The 15,829-nt window shown below is 39.7% G+C and overlaps 1 protein-coding gene across 1 annotated transcript in view; it reads right to left on the bottom strand.

The window, feature by feature from the left end:
* Positions 1 to 1,661: 1,661 nt before the first annotated feature.
* The window catches only part of LOC131327741 (auxin transport protein BIG-like), a 38,051-nt gene continuing 23,883 nt past the window's right edge, over positions 1,662 to 15,829 (bottom strand). Inside the window, 17 exon segments of the mRNA XM_058360877.1 lie at positions 1,662 to 2,162; positions 2,164 to 2,238; positions 2,240 to 2,274; positions 2,277 to 2,330; positions 2,333 to 2,729; positions 3,216 to 3,359; positions 4,494 to 4,895; positions 5,728 to 5,950; positions 6,028 to 7,509; positions 7,511 to 7,829; positions 7,832 to 8,386; positions 8,389 to 8,792; positions 8,794 to 8,988; positions 8,990 to 9,344; positions 9,347 to 9,843; positions 15,002 to 15,610; positions 15,612 to 15,746. Of these exon segments, the coding sequence (XP_058216860.1) occupies positions 1,755 to 2,162; positions 2,164 to 2,238; positions 2,240 to 2,274; positions 2,277 to 2,330; positions 2,333 to 2,729; positions 3,216 to 3,359; positions 4,494 to 4,895; positions 5,728 to 5,950; positions 6,028 to 7,509; positions 7,511 to 7,829; positions 7,832 to 8,386; positions 8,389 to 8,792; positions 8,794 to 8,988; positions 8,990 to 9,344; positions 9,347 to 9,843; positions 15,002 to 15,610; positions 15,612 to 15,746 (6,289 nt within the window). The 3' untranslated portion in view covers positions 1,662 to 1,754.

Genomic DNA, 15,829 nt, shown 5'->3' with positions numbered 1-15,829 from the left:
GACTGAAAGCTCGTCTTGTGGCCAAAGGTTTCACCCAAACCTATGGACTTGATTATACTGAGACTTTTTCTCCAGTGGCCAAACTTAATTCTGTACGGATTGTTATCTCTCTTGCGGCAAATCTTGATTGGCCTCTCCACCAGCTTGATGTTAAGAATGCCTTTCTACATGGGGATCTATCTGAGACTGTCTATATGGCACAACCACCCGGTTTTGAGTCCAAGGGGGAGTGTGTGTGTCATCTCCACAAATCTATATATGGCCTCAAACAGTCTCCGCGGGCTTGGTTCGATAAGTTCAGTAATACTATTATTTCTCATGGTATGACTCGGAGTCAGGCTGGTCATTCCGTGTTCTTTAAAAAGACCATTCGTGGTATTGTGATTCTTGTGGTCTATGTGGATGATATCGTCATCACTGGTAGTGATAGCATTGGGATTCAAACACTAATTCGCCATCTTGGTTCTAGCTTTCTTACCAAAGATCTAGGCAAGCTTCGATATTTCCTTGGCATTGAGGTGGCTCGTTCCAAAGCGGGTATCAGTTTATCACAAAGGAATTACACTCTTGATCTCTTGAAAGATACAGGTTATATTGGGTCTAAACCTGTAGCTACTCCCATGGAGACTAATCTTAAGTTAATGCCTGAAGATGGTGAGTTGATTGACGACCCTGAGATGTATCGGAGACTTGTGGGAAAACTTATTTATCTAACTATTACTCGACCTGATATCTCCTATGCAGTTAGCGTTGTCAGTCAATTTATGACTCGTCCTCGAGTTCCTCATATGGAGGCAGTTGTTCGTATCTTGAAGTATCTAAAAAATGCTCCCGGACGTGGACTTCTCTACAAATCATCTGGACATCTTCGTATTGAAGGATATACAGATGCTGACTGGGCAAGATCTCCTGCGGATCGTCGTTCTACTACTGGCTATTGCACCTTTATAGGAGGCAATCTTGTGACATGGAGAAGTAAGAAACAGTCAGTTGTAGCACGATTTAGTGCTGAGGCAGAGTATAGAGCAATGGCTCATACCGCTGGTGAGTTGACTTGGTTGCGTACACTTCTACAAGAGTTTGGGATCCTGGTACATGGTCCTACTCCTCTATATTGTGATAATCAAGCTGTTATCCACATTGCTAATAATCCAGTATTCCATGAGAGGACCAAACACATTGAAGTTGATTGTCATTTCATTTGGTCAAAGGTGGAATCTAAAGATATTAGCACTCCTTTTGTTCCTTCAGGTTCTCAACTGGCTGATATTTTCACCATGGCACTTCCCAAGACTTCCATTGATACTATTTGTCACAAGCTGGGAACGATGTTTATGCTCCAGCTTGAGGGGGAGTGTTGACTGTATTTAATGTATTGAATGTAATTAGAAAGATACTCAATTTGGTAGAATCAATTAGGGATTTGATTAGGTAGAATCAATTAGGGATCAGTTAGGGATTTGATTTGATTTTATTTTCTTTCCTTATTTTACCTTGTATTCGGTCTATATATTGTACCTCATTGTGAGAAGAATAAATATCAATCAAAGTATTTCGACAAAAACAAAAGAGAGTAAACATGCATTCTTTTCGTTGTTCCTATCACTTCTACGCTACGTTAGAGAGAGAGAGAGAGATGAGAAAATTAGGGGAAAATCTTGTTGGTTTGAATAGAAGCATAAACTTGGTAATTCATACTCCTTATTCTTGAATTCATGTTCTTTATGTTGAATTTCATGTTTTAGTAGTTGAATTCATGCTTTAGATAGTTGATTGCAAGTTGAATTTGAGTTTTTGGTTGAATACTTAAAGAAGCCCAAGAACCCTACAAGGTTTTCGGTTGAACTCTTAAAGAAGCCCAAGAACCCTACTTGAATTTCATGTTTAGAGGCATGAAGCAATGGCAAGACTCCCCCATCATCAATACACCTTTGGGCGGCCAAATGCCCCATTGACAAGCCCCTCAGCATAGACATGATAAGTGGCATAGATGGAAGTTTTAAACCAAATGCCCATTCAGCACTTGATTTAAAGTCGCCCTATCCTGTAAATGCAAAACTCTCTTTCAGATGTCTAACTGCAACTCCAGTAATCCCCTTCTCCAAAATGATGTCCTTCAACCTCTCACTACATGAACTCGTCTTCAGTGACTCCGAGACTCTTAACAAAGTTCTCCATTGCAAAACTCTGTTTGATTGCTTGCTCCGCATTGCTCTCATCTTTTGGATTCTCTAAGTGCTATTTTTTGCAGCCGATCAAATTCACTCCAGTCTTGTAAGGCTCAAAATGCTGGACGAGTGCATCCATTACTGCAGGTTCACCGTAGGTTAAGGCAAGATTATTGCAACCATCTCAGTGTTCCTCTGCCGTTTATTTGATTTTTTAAGGCTTGAAGGATGGCACAACCTTTCTAGGAACATTAGAACTATTTTCTTGGCCTACTCACTAGCACCAATTTCTCCACTTGTGGCTGTAAGAACTCTCTCTGTGATGCTAATGTTATCACTCTCATTCGCTTCCAGTGTCAGGCTCTCCACGATCAAAAGAATACCTTCAGCTGGCTCCATGGCATCCACGGAGAAAGCATGCCGAGCTATCTCAAAGAGTACATTTAAAGCCCCAAGCCTTAATAAGGCCCTTCTGTTTTCTCTTATCTTGCAGCACAGCATTAGGAGGTTAAGCACCACAGCCAACAGCTCTTGGTTTGACTTCAATTCATCCCATGAATGCTGTATGTTTAGATCCAATGTTAATACAATCGTGGAAACACAAAGTACGTTTTAATGCATAGCAAGAAAGTTACGAAGAAAACTATAAGGTCAAAAAGGACAGCGATTAAGAAGAAAAATAATGATGCCTAAATACTAATATATTCATCACATAATAAATATAAGGCCCCAAAAGGTTCACAAGTCTTATTTGCTTATTTCCTATTAATATGCAATAACCAAAACTGCTTCATCCACCTTGCTTATTTGCTTATTTGGAGGAGAAAAGGTGGGAAATTTGTGAGTAATCAAATAAGCAATCTGCCCAACCGAACAAGATTTAAAAGCAATGCAATGTAAAAATTCTTAACTTAAAAAATTAGAAAATAGGAAAAAGTGAAAATTGTGAATTTTTCAACCTAATAAAAAAACTAATCCAGTTGACATAGAGCATCAAAAGTCCAAATAATCGCAGACTAAGCTAGGGAGAAACTTGTATCAACATACATAAATGATGCCCAAAATGATTTCAAGCCCACCACACACCCGGACTGCACCTGCAATTGAAAACTCAACTGCTGGATCCTGAGATTCCTCCATATCCTCCTCCTACTCCTTGATCATTCCTTCAGTAGCTTCACCATTTAACCCCTGCCAAATTGCAAAATGGAACATTAAGTGCGATGCAGAACATCAAAACACTTTTCCATATCAGAATTTCTCGCTGAGCTATGGGACAAGAAATTTTATAGTGACTAGAGAGCTTCTTAAACATGATTTCAATATAAATCAGCACAATACAAAGCAAGACCACTGAAATACTCGAACCAATTAAAGAGATTGCGAATGAAAAACAATGATACGTGCCTAAACTTTGAGAACATCAGTGTAGTTATATGCCCTAAGTAGCATGGAGATGGACATCCAAGACACACAGAAGTGCCAGCATGCCATTTTTAAGATGTAAGACAACATGTTCAACACAAGAATTCTAAAACTTTCTATAGGTGATATGTATGCATATTATGCTCATAGATAATGAGAATAACAATATTTGAAATTAAAACAACAGGTCTTAAGTCTTAACTTAAACACCAACATATCTAACCATTGCATTCCCGCACAATTATGATGAGTTACTTTTAGAACCTTGCTAGAAGTGGGGCACACACTACATGTGTGGAGAAAAATAAGGAAAATACAAACGGTTACATGATGAGGTGCTTTCTGATTGAATTACTATTTTGTCCAAAGCAGTTATTCTACACAACACAATTACAGTGTAAATATAATAAAGATTGGGGACAATTTAGGAAACTTAAAAGTCCATACAGCTTCACAAAGAGGGTACACCACACAGTGCTCCCCCTTTATCCTTTATCAATAGAATAGATAGATAATGTGTCGTCGATATCTAAGTGACTACGATGAGTATCCCCCAAGCGTCCAACTCAAAAAAGTGACAGGCACATATTTTGTAGTGGTCGATAAGTGTCATGTCGTGTCAGCAATCCAAGAAACATGCTATGGTCCTAATAGTGTCTGCGTCTTGAATTACATATGCTTCAAAATGGGGAAGAAAGGCAGTAACGTAGCATTGAATGGCAGGGTTGACATACTTGAAAACACCCGTAGGTACGGATTCCAGAGGACAAAAAAATGTTCAAGAAATATGCATTGGCCAGTTATCTACACAAAACTTAAGAAGAAGATTTTCCTCTTCAAATTGCTCTGAAACACAAACGACAAACAATGCCAGAGGCACTAAAATTTGCAGAAAAAAACCTGAAGGCGATAAGTAACAGTCATTGTAGGACAATCTCGGGCTGATGTGACAGCATTAGCATATTGCAACGTGCTACTAGTGGTGTTTGAAGACTGGCTATTTGACTTTCTCCAAACTTGTTCGTAAACTTGAGCAATGCTCAAATCAAGAGAGATGATATTTCCAGCTACTAGCAACTCCATACCATAGTCGTCCTCTATCAAGCCTAATAGATCCAACTGGTGACCGATTTTGTTCTTAACATCACGCATCAAAGGACCAATCTCATCACTGGAATAAGGATTCTGGGTCATTGATCCCCTGATAAATTCTTCTTGAGTGTGTGCCTTATTCAGAACCAAAAGATATACAGGCTCCGCTTTTGAAGGGCAGATCAGATTGCATAGCTGCTCCAAAATAAACTGAAAATACAGTTGAAATTTAATTGTACATTAGTAATCAATCAATTCTACTTGTTAATTTATGCGCAAAATGTGTTGAGAAAAGCATTCCCAAAGCATGAAGAGACAGTGGAGAACCTAATAATGAATCACTGGGCGGCCATCCAACAGTGGTAGTTTGTCAAACAATGTAAAGAATGTTCTCAAATTAGCCCAAGCTTTAACTAAAACAGTTTTCACAAGAGGCATACTTGATACATATTATGAATTCAACAAAAGCTAAGCTTCACAATTAATTCTATCTGTAATGGCAAACAGTTTTCCCAAATTGACTTCACTTGGTTGTCACAAGGAGTTCTAAGTTTCTGAAAAATCTAGGAGAAAAAAATTACTCCCTCCATCCCACTTTAAGTGTCCGTGTTTCTAGTTTGGGATGTCCTAAATAAGTGTCCACTTTCTGAAAATAACCATCAAAACATGCCAAACTTCCAATTTTACCCTTCAAAACTACTCTTCTCATCACAATTGGTTTGACCATTATTGATATTTGTGTTATTTTTAGATCAACAATATGATTCAATTTATAACATTTATCACGATTTTAAAAACTTTGTATAATAAAACTAATTGAGATCTATCAAGATCGATATTACATATTTTTTGAGATCCATATTGCAAGACAAACAATTTAAACACATCTAATCTAATTAACTTCACAGTTTTTAAGGTTAATTTTGGAAATTAAGTTTTGAATTCTTAAAAAGCTCAATTCCCTGTAGAAGTCACTTAAAATGAGACGGAGGGAGTAAGAAACAAACTGTTAAAGATAGATCACAAAGAATATCCTACATACCAAAGAAGCCCGTCCTTTTCTCTCCTCTCCATGGATTTGCAAACCACTAATGCATGCTCGTATGAATTGCCGCTTATTTCCGTTGCTCTCCAGTAGAAGACCATCATGAAGATCCTTTAAAAGACGATTACAATCACTAATCAACTTTGTCTTTTGCACTATCAAGCCTCGGACAATGATGAAGGCCTCAAGGACTTGAGACAGCAACTTCTCCCACATGAATCTGGCATCAAGATCAAATTAAAGAATGGCTAATGAAGAACAAATTCTCTACATACAAAACATGCAAATTACTAGTACCTGAATCTGATATTGCAAACCTCCAAAAAATTTCCGTGGAGATCTATAAGCTTGTGAAGAATAAAGCCCACTGAAATGTCTATATGTAGGCTCCTCTCCAGGGATTCAACATTGCCCTCTTCTCAGCTAATTAACTCACAAATTGTAGTTAGGCTTCCACATACAGTCAAGAAAAGACGGGCGTCTTCAGAATCAATCATTTTAAAGAGCATTTCAAAGTACTCAGCGGCATTTTCACCAGCAGAAAGCGTTGCTGGTAACAATGACATTAGTAAATTCAACAACCGGAACCGCCGTGAAGAACTTTGGCCACAAAGTAAGCAAATCAGAATACACATCTCAGACCTAATAGATTGAGAACAAGCACTCAATACAAGTTCTGTAACCCAAGAGCCCAGCTCAAATGATGTAAACTCACTTTTGGTCTTACAAGCAAGGCGCTTCCATCTAAGGGCATATTTCAAAGCCATGTAGTCATATATCTGTGGCCGAGACCTCTGACCTCCCTTCACAGCCTGGCAAACTTTATACTGCCACCTAACAAAATCAAGATATGAAGCTTCCTTCTCCCGCTCTAAGTAGCTCAGTAACTGGATGTCTTGAGTCTTTTGAGAACCATCCCAACTCTTTTCTAATGATTCAGGCACAGTCTTACCCCCACTAACAAGACCACTGGAATGTGCAGAAGGATTTAAGTTGTTTTCATTTGATGAAGAGGCAGGCTTTCCCATTCCTAGCTCCTTGTCGGTCGCATCTGGTTTTGGAGGAGTACATGCCTGAGCTATAATCCTCAGGCAAGGAAGAATAACATGCTCAGAAATAGCAGGATGCTTGGCAGCTAATTTAATTGCAGAAAATAACATCTGGAAGACAACTCGCAGTCTTGACTCCCAAAATTCATCCGCCAAAGAACACACCTCTGAAAGCAACAGCAGCTTTTCATGGGTAGCCAGGGCGATGTCCATTGAACGATGATGTTCAAGGCCGTATAAGACTTTCTTCTGTATCAAACTATTCAACTCGGCCACCGCATCTATATCACCTTCTAAGAAAGCACAAAGGGCTGCCCTGGCTTGGACAAGAGCAGTTTTAGGACCCTGATGAATATTATTTTCAAACAACTCGGATAAAATGCCAGCAGAAACAAGTTGCTTCTTTGAGTTTGGGCGTTTTGATAGCACCTGCAGTATTTCCAGACACTGTGTAACGAATGTAGAAGCACGGCCATAGCAATTGTTTAGTGATCTGGATACCACAAATATGGATGATGCAACTGCACTATCAGAATTTTTCTGATGCAAGTAGTTCATCAAAACTTGTCGAAGCCCTTGAAGTGTCTACACACTTTTGTTAACAGAATCAAAAGCTGCTTTGCATTTCTCACTGTATAGGACACCAAGAAGTGCAATTTTACGGTTTATCTTACATGAAGGTTCCGGCAAAGAGACCATCATTTGCTGCACAGAATCCTTTTGCTGAGAGTATCTCATTCTCACCAATGCTTAACACAATCTTAAGGAAAGGTTTCTTAAAGCCCAGCAGTTGCTGATATCTCCTGTGAACATTTTCTGATTCAGATTCTATAGCAATCAGTCCCCGCTTCATATCTTCATCATTTTCCATACTATCAAAAATGAAACTCAGCTTTGCCATGAAATTAAATTCAAAGCGACCATATTTGCTATACCCACGTTCATTGCACAAGGAAGAATCCAGATTCTCATAATTGATATTGCGACATTGCCTGCATTGATATGCATTCTCATGGCAAATACTACAAATCCCGGGCAGTGACAGGACGACTGCAACGGTTCAAGGGATAAAGCTTGAAGATTTTTGTAGAAAGAATCCAACTCAATCATGAAGTTACATGCAGTGATTGGAATGGGAAAGTCCACTTTTAGCTCAGTCTGATTGAAAGCAAGGTGGCAGCTCTTCGCACATTTCCATGACGACCAATTATTCTTCAACTCGGACAAGTCAGCCATAGGCCTATTGTTGTAGTAGAGGTTCAAGACTTTAACTGATTTGGACCTACGAGCATCGTGAACATTCGTGGTCACACTCTGGATGGTATAGCTCCCAGTACATTTCATTATGATTCGATTATCTATAAATTTCATTTCTGATTTTAAACTTCCTAGCTTCGTCCTACTATAGGGCACCTCAGGAGAGCTACAAGCAACACAAGGCATACTCTTGAGATAGTACCCATCAAATTCCACTAAACCACTCAAAGTGTTATATATAAGTGAATTCGGCTGATTAGCCAAAAGCTCATTCGGCTGATTAGCCAAAAGCTCATTCTGGGAGTGAAGTGTCTCAAAGATGCACCTAATCACATCAGGGGTCAAGCATCAGCTACAATTTCAGTGTTCTTTTGCTTCAAAATGTTATCAGGCTTCCCCGACAAGCAGGTGACAAGTTCTGTATACTCAATGATATTCTGGCCATACATTGGCAGGCATTTCACTTTATGCAAGAGAGACGCTAACAAGGATTCCTTGAATGACTGCTTTCCATGATGCCAGACGCCGTAGAGAACACATTTGGCTTCTGACCGTACAAAGCTTGAATTCCATTCCAACAGAAAACAATCAATGAATGGCCTCAAGGTATCTCCCCCTTTGGCAATGAAGATGTCTACAGCTGCCTCCATGTCTAAATAAGACTTCTCCAAACCAGATTCACCGTCTTCTCCTTTCTTCTTCTTCTTGGACTCCAGAGCTTGCACTCCTAATTTGTTCAAACTTGTTCCTGTGTCCCGCTTCGGCTTTCTGTAAGGCGTGGTTCATGTCCTTTCCAGTATAGAAAGCCAAATTCAGAAGTTTAAGAGAATGAATAACAGACTCTTCCCCGAAACAGAATATACCATCCATCAGAAAGGGCAAGACATCTCCATGCCTCAAACAATACTTTTGCCAGTTCCGAGGCCGTGCAGTAGCTACTTCGGCTATAGTACAGGCACTTCACTATCTTAACACTCCTTTCGGAGGGGATTGTACTTTGAAAGCCACCAGATTTATTTATGTATTTGGAAAGCGTCTTAACTTCACTCAAGAACTACCAAGAGTCTCGAACGCTGTAATAGTGAGTCTTTCTACCACATAGATGCAGAAAAAGCCGCCTTGCGTACCTTCTCACAAAACTTGTATGGGGATTGTTGATGTAACTGCGGAGAACATCCTGATACCCATCTAGTTTCAAATCCTTGCCAGCAGATATCTTGGATGCCTTCTCTTTCTCCACAGCCTTGTCATGCTTTTCTGGTCTAACCAAACTGTAAACCAGACGGAAAGCATTCTCTAACAATAGCTATGGTACTCTGCAAATATGTCCGTCCTGTGTGATTTAGCATATGAATCTGAAAAGAACAGAGACAAGTTACCCACTGGTAGCTCTCTTCTGACTGTTAGCAAAGCCCTACATCCCGAACCAGGGTTTGCACCATTCCCATTGTCAAAGCTATCAGTTTGGGACTTAAAAACATGCACCAGCTACTGCAGGATATCCATTAGATAATTAACAAAAATTTGCTGCCCAAGGGATCCACACGCACGATGCAGCTGAGCAGCAAATTCAGTTTTCTCTTGATCATCCAACGATGACGAGGAAGGAACTGAAGACAAAGGTAGAACATGGATGACACTTCTGTCATTTGTATCTGTAGCTCCACTGGATTTCGGTACAAAAACATCTAAGTTGAGCCGATGCCAATTTCGGAGCATTAAAGTAAAGAACATAAAAACAAGGATAGTGACCTCTCCAAAAGAAGAACGAGTTTTGGCTGCAAAAGGTTTGTGTTAGATGATGGATCTATTTGTATCTAGTGTAATTATGTGTCTTATCATATAATTAGTTTAAGTATCTAGGACCGTAAAACTGAACATGGTATCAGAGCGATAGAACCTGGCGATCTACGACGCCCGTTCTCGTTGCTGCGTGAATAGTACTTCACGTGAACAGTGTTTTGTGAACAGTAATCCGCGTGAACAGTGCTTCGATCAGTCGGGGCTTGCCATCACCATTGATCCTTTTTTTTTTGTCGCTGCTGCTGTTTGTTGTCGTCGATCAAATTTGTTGCTGTCGCCGTCATTTCTTCTCACCAATCAGATCTGTTTTTTCTTCTCTCACAAAGTTTTAGCACTGTTTTAGTCAAATCCAAAAGGTATTTAGTTGATTTTTTTGAGGTTCTAGGGCTATTGAAACCTTTATTTATTGTTTTGGAGTTCTAAAGTTGCTGGGAACATTGTTTATTTGGCATTATTGTTCTGCTTTCAAGATGTCAGAAGAGAAAAAACAAGTTTCCGCTAGTGGCAAAGATGAGTTGAGTCGTGTAGGGACTCTGGATAACTCTCCACTAGATATTTGTCCCATCAAACTAGATGACACAAATTATTTACTTTGGTCTCGTACTTTTACATTAGCTATTGAAACTAAGGGATGTCTGAGTTCATTGAAGGCTCTGTTACTGAGTCTACTACTGATGATGAACTTAAGACGTTTAAGTCTCATCGATCTTTAGCCATGACTTGGTTGTTTAATTCTATGAAGGCTGATATTCGTAGTCCTTTCTTACTTCTTAACACTCCATATCAGATTTGGACTATTGCCAAACAAACTTATTCTCAGCAGGGCAATGATGCTCAGTGTTTTGAGTTGCGAAAGCGACTTCGTATTATGGATCAACACAATCGATCTGTTGTTTACTTTGCTGATCTCAGTGGGGCCTGACAAGAATTTGATTACTATCAGGAGTTTCAGGCAGTCTGCTCCGTTGATGCTGGTGCTTGGTTAAAAAGAATAGAGAAAGAGCGCGTGTATGACTTTCTTGTTGGTCTTGATGTGGAGTATGATCCAATTAGAGTGCCAGTGTTGGGTCGTGTTCTATTTCCACCTTTGGGAGAGGCCTATGCCATTGTTCAGCAGGAGGAGAGCAAAATGGATGCTATGTTACAAGCTCCTACTTCTAATCATTCTGCCTTGGTTGCTATTCCGCAAGGACAGTTTGGGTCTGGCAGTAAAAAGTTGGTACTACTAGTGGGACCATAGACCGTATGTGTGTGATTATTGCCATAACACTGGACATACCAAGGATTTCTGTTGGAAATTACATGGTCATCCTTTTCGTGGGCGAGACAGTGGACGTGGAGGTCGAGGTCGTGGTCCCGGGCGTTCTCAGGCTCAGGCACATATTTCAGAGTTTGCTACCTTGCCTAATTCTGGGTTCAGTACAGGAGTTCAATCACCTTCTAGATACCTTCTGATTCTGTTGGCAGTTTCTCTCAGGGGGAGATGCAAGCTCTCAAGCGTTTTATGGCTCGGACTGATTGTTCCTCTACTATAGCTCCTACTTCCACAGCAGCTCCTACTGCATCCTATTTTGCTCATTCAGGTATTCCAGTTAGTGCATTTACTGGCTCCTCCGGTATTCCTTGGATTATCGATTCTAGTGCTTCAGATCATGACAGGTTGTTCCTCTTTTTTTGATTCCTATTCTACTTGTTCTGGTAAGGATAAGGTTCGAATTGCCGATGGGTCGTTCTCTGCTATTTCAAGAAAATGTTTCGTTCGCTATTCTTCTTCTATCTATCTATCTCTCTCTCTCTCTCTCTCTCTCTCTCTCTCTCTCTCTCTCTCTCTCTCTCTCTCTCTCTCTCTCTCTCTCTCTCTTCAGTCCTCCATATTCCAAACTTTGCTACTAACCTTCTTTCAGTTAGTAGTTTTACCCATTCTAAAAACTATTCTATGACATTTTTTCCTACTCACTGTGTCTTTCAGGAATTTAAAACGGGGAAGGTGATTGGCTGTAGTAAAGCACATGGTCGTATCTATTATCTGGAGCATGCACCTCATCCATCTCAGCCATCTTTATCATGTGGACAAGCTCTACAGGCAGATATGAGTTCCGCTATTTCTTTGTTATATTGGTGGCACGGTAGATTGGGTCATTCCTCTTTTGGGATACTAGGGAAACTCTTTTCTACTTTAGTTAAATATTGTCCTAGGGATCAGTTTTTTTGTGAAGCCTGTGATTTTGGGAAACATAAATGCTCTTTTTATGCACCTATTAATAAACGAAGTGATTCTCCATTTATGGTTATCCATTCTGATGTTTGGGGTCCTTCTCCTGTTACTTCTTTAAAGGGCTATCGATGGTTTGTTACTTTTATTGATTGTTATTCTCGTGTCACATGGGTATACTTACTCCAGTCAAAAAATGAAGTATTTTCCTGTTTCAAATCTTTTCTTAAGATGGTGTGCACTCAGTTTGATACACATATTAAAATTCTTCGGAGTGATAATGGAACTGAGTATATTGATAAGATTTTTCGGACATATCTAGATGATAATGGTATTATTTTTCAGACGACTTGCGTTGACACTCCACAACAAAATGGAGTCGCTGAACGTAAAAATCGTCATATTGCTGAGGTCACACAATCCCTTTTGTTCACTATGAATGTTCCCAAAATTTATGGGGAGAAGTTATTTTAACTGCCACGTATCTTATCAACCGTATGCCATCCAGTGTCCTTAATTTTAAAACACCCTGCCAAACAATTGTCGGGTTACAACTCTTCCACCTAGGATGTTTGGTTGTGTGTTTTGTTCATGCCCCCAAACCTTCTGGGGGCAAGCTGGGACATAAAGCCCATAAGTATTTTTGTTGGGTACTCTCCTACCCAGAAAGGCTATAAGTGTTATGATCCTTATTCGAGAAAGATATTTGTCTCTATGGATGTTACTTTATGGGAAACAAAGGTTTTTTATTCTCTCTCAAAACCATCTCTTCAGGGGGAGCATCAGCAGGAGGAAGAGATGTTTACCTTTTATAATCATAGTGAGGGGGAGAAATTTTTCTATGATCAAAGTGAGGGGGAGAAGGAAAACACTGGAGAGGAATAAGTATCTCTTGAAAGGGAAACACATGATATTGATGGTGACACTGAGGAACAACTACCTGCACGACTGCATGGAGCTAGCTTATAGAGGTATGCTAGACGGAAAAATGTAAAGTCTTCATGTACGTTACTACCTTGTCAACCACAATCATCCACTCCAATTCCAGATTCCTCAGCTGACTCTTCTGGTAATGATTCTTCTCTTATTGAACCTCCTCCTTTGGATCCTAACAATCTTCCTATTGCTATTCAAGAAGGTGTTAGATCTTGTACTCAACATCCTATCTCACAGTTTGTTTCTTATGACCATTTGTCTCCTTCATACCATGTCTTTGTCTCTTCTCTTTCCTCTATCTATTCCACAGAATTGGCATGATGCATTTAAGATACCTAAGTGGAAAAGAGCTATGGTAGAAGAGATGACAGCTTTGAAAAAGAATGGCACCTGGGATCTATTGTCACTAGGAGGGAAGAAACCAATGAGCTCCAAGTGGGTGTTCACTATTAAGCAAAAGGCTGATGGTATAGTTGAGAGATACAAGGCAAGGCTTGTTGCCAAAGGTTTTACTCAAACTTATGGTATTGACTATGAGGAGACATTTGCTCCGGTAGCGAAGATAAATTCTGTGCGAGCTCTCCTCTCATATGTTGCCCACTTAAATTAGCCTCTTCAACAGTTTGATGTGAAAAGTGCATCCCTCCATGGTGATTTAGAGGAGGAAGTTTATATGGATATTCTACCGGGTTTCTCTTCTTCTGCAAGTGAAGAAAATGTGTGTAGATTAAAGAATGCACTTTATGGGCTGAAGCAATCACCTAGAGCCTGATTTGGCAGGTTTTCTAAGGCTATATTGAGTTTTGGTTACAAGCAGAGCCATGCAGATCATACGATGTTCATCCGGCGAAGTAATGGTAAGATTGATGTCCTTATTGTTTATGTTGATGACATAATAATGACAAGTAATGATGTGATTGAGATTCATAACCTTAAGTCTCGTCTAGCTCAAGAGTTCGAGATTAAGGATTTGGGATCATTGAGATACTTCCTTCGAATGGAAGTAGTGAGGTCTAATAGAGGTATCTTTATTTCCCAACGCAATTATATACTTGATCTTTTGAAAGAAATAGGTATGTTGGGCTGTAGACCTACAGATTCTCCTATTGAGGCGAATCATCATCTTAGTGGAGATATAGGGGAGCGTACTGATAAGGAGAGGTATCAGCGACTTGTGGGTCGACTAATATACTTGGCCCACACTCGACCAGATATTACTTATGCAGTAGGTGTTGTTAGTCAGTTTATGCATGATCCTCGTACTTTACATCTAGATGCAGTTTATCGTATTTTGAGATATCTGAAATCAGCTCTAGGAAAAGAAATTTTGTTTTCTAATCATGACCATTTGCGATTAGAGGCATTCACTGATGTTGACTGGGCTGATTTTGTGGATAATAAGCGCTCTACTTCTGGCTATTGCACTTTCCTTGGAGGTAATCTGATTACCTGGCGAAGTAAAAAGCAATCGATAGTCGTCAGGTCTAGCGCAGAAGCTGAATATAGAGCTATGACTCATAGTGTTTGTGAGCTCTTGTGGCTCCAAACTTTGTTATGTGATTTGGGGTTTGCTGACAGTGTTCCAATGAAACTCTACTGCGACAATAAAACTGCCATTAACATTGCTTATAATCCTATTCAGCATGACAGAACGAGGCACATAGAGATTGATCGACACTTCATCAAGGAAAAGTTGAACAAGGATTTGTTATGTATGCCGTTTGTGAGATCTGAAGATCAATTAGCTGATATATTCACAAAAGGGTTAGGTAGCAAGAGTTTTTATCCTATTATATTCAAGTTGAGCTTGATTGATATATTCGCACCAATTTGAGGGGGAATGTTAGATGATGGATCTATTTGTATCTAGTGTAATTATGTGTTTTATCATCTAATTAGTTTAAGTGTCTAGGACCGTAGTGCGATTATTATACAGCTTGTATATATATATTTTACGTTGAATGAAATTAACCCTAATGGATTTCTCCCTATTACGATTACCCTAAAACTGAACAGTTTGTTTAGATTAACCTCATCCAAAAACCATCTTACTAATTTCTCCAAATTTAAGCTCTCTGGTTTTGAGCTGTCAACAAAAGGTCCCCCCTCAGCAGATGATAATCGATAAAAGAGCTGCATAACAGGAATAGCCCGAACCCCAAAGGAGGTTTCCATCCACCCTTTCAGCTGTTCAAGAAGTTCAGAAATAAGCAACGAATTTACTGCCCTTTTTGATGCTGAAATTGTAACTGGGTCTATCACGGAAGTGGAGAACTCCTCAGATTCATTGGGTTCTAGCATATGAATCGATGGGGCAGAACTTTGATTGTTTACTTCAGCTGCATTTGGCAACAACCTTGAGTCACTGAAATCATCTGTTGTCGAGTGAAACTCATTGCCTTCCCCACCTAATGTTTCCACTTCAATTGGAATTGCAAATATTGGATGATCCCTAGAGTGTGGTGGAGGAAGACGGTCTGCATCTAGCACTTCATAACATGCCTCGCATAAATCAAAATCAGGGCAAACAGTGCAATGCCATCTTCTCCTAAGTATAGGAACAGTGGAACAAACATCACAACAATATTGGACAGAAGATGTAATAGAGTCTTCTTCAACCATGTTGAGTATTTCCACCAGCTGAGGTTGTCACATCAGCAGGCAAAAGAATAGGTGATGCATTCTCCACCGCATCATCTGCACCTAACATAGTTTGCTTTGGAAATGGCATATGAAGCAACCTTGAAGATATAGCCAAGCTGGAGAGAGAGAGAGAGAGAGAGAGAGAGCAATTAATTTAATAAATCAAAAGCAGAGACAAGAAACAGGCAGTTAAGGACAT

This window comes from Rhododendron vialii, chromosome 5a (genome assembly GCF_030253575.1).
Source record: "Rhododendron vialii isolate Sample 1 chromosome 5a, ASM3025357v1".
Taxonomy (NCBI): Eukaryota; Viridiplantae; Streptophyta; class Magnoliopsida; order Ericales; family Ericaceae; genus Rhododendron; species Rhododendron vialii.
Note: the sequence above shows the minus strand (reverse complement) of the source record. Positions and strands in the feature narration are given on the sequence as shown.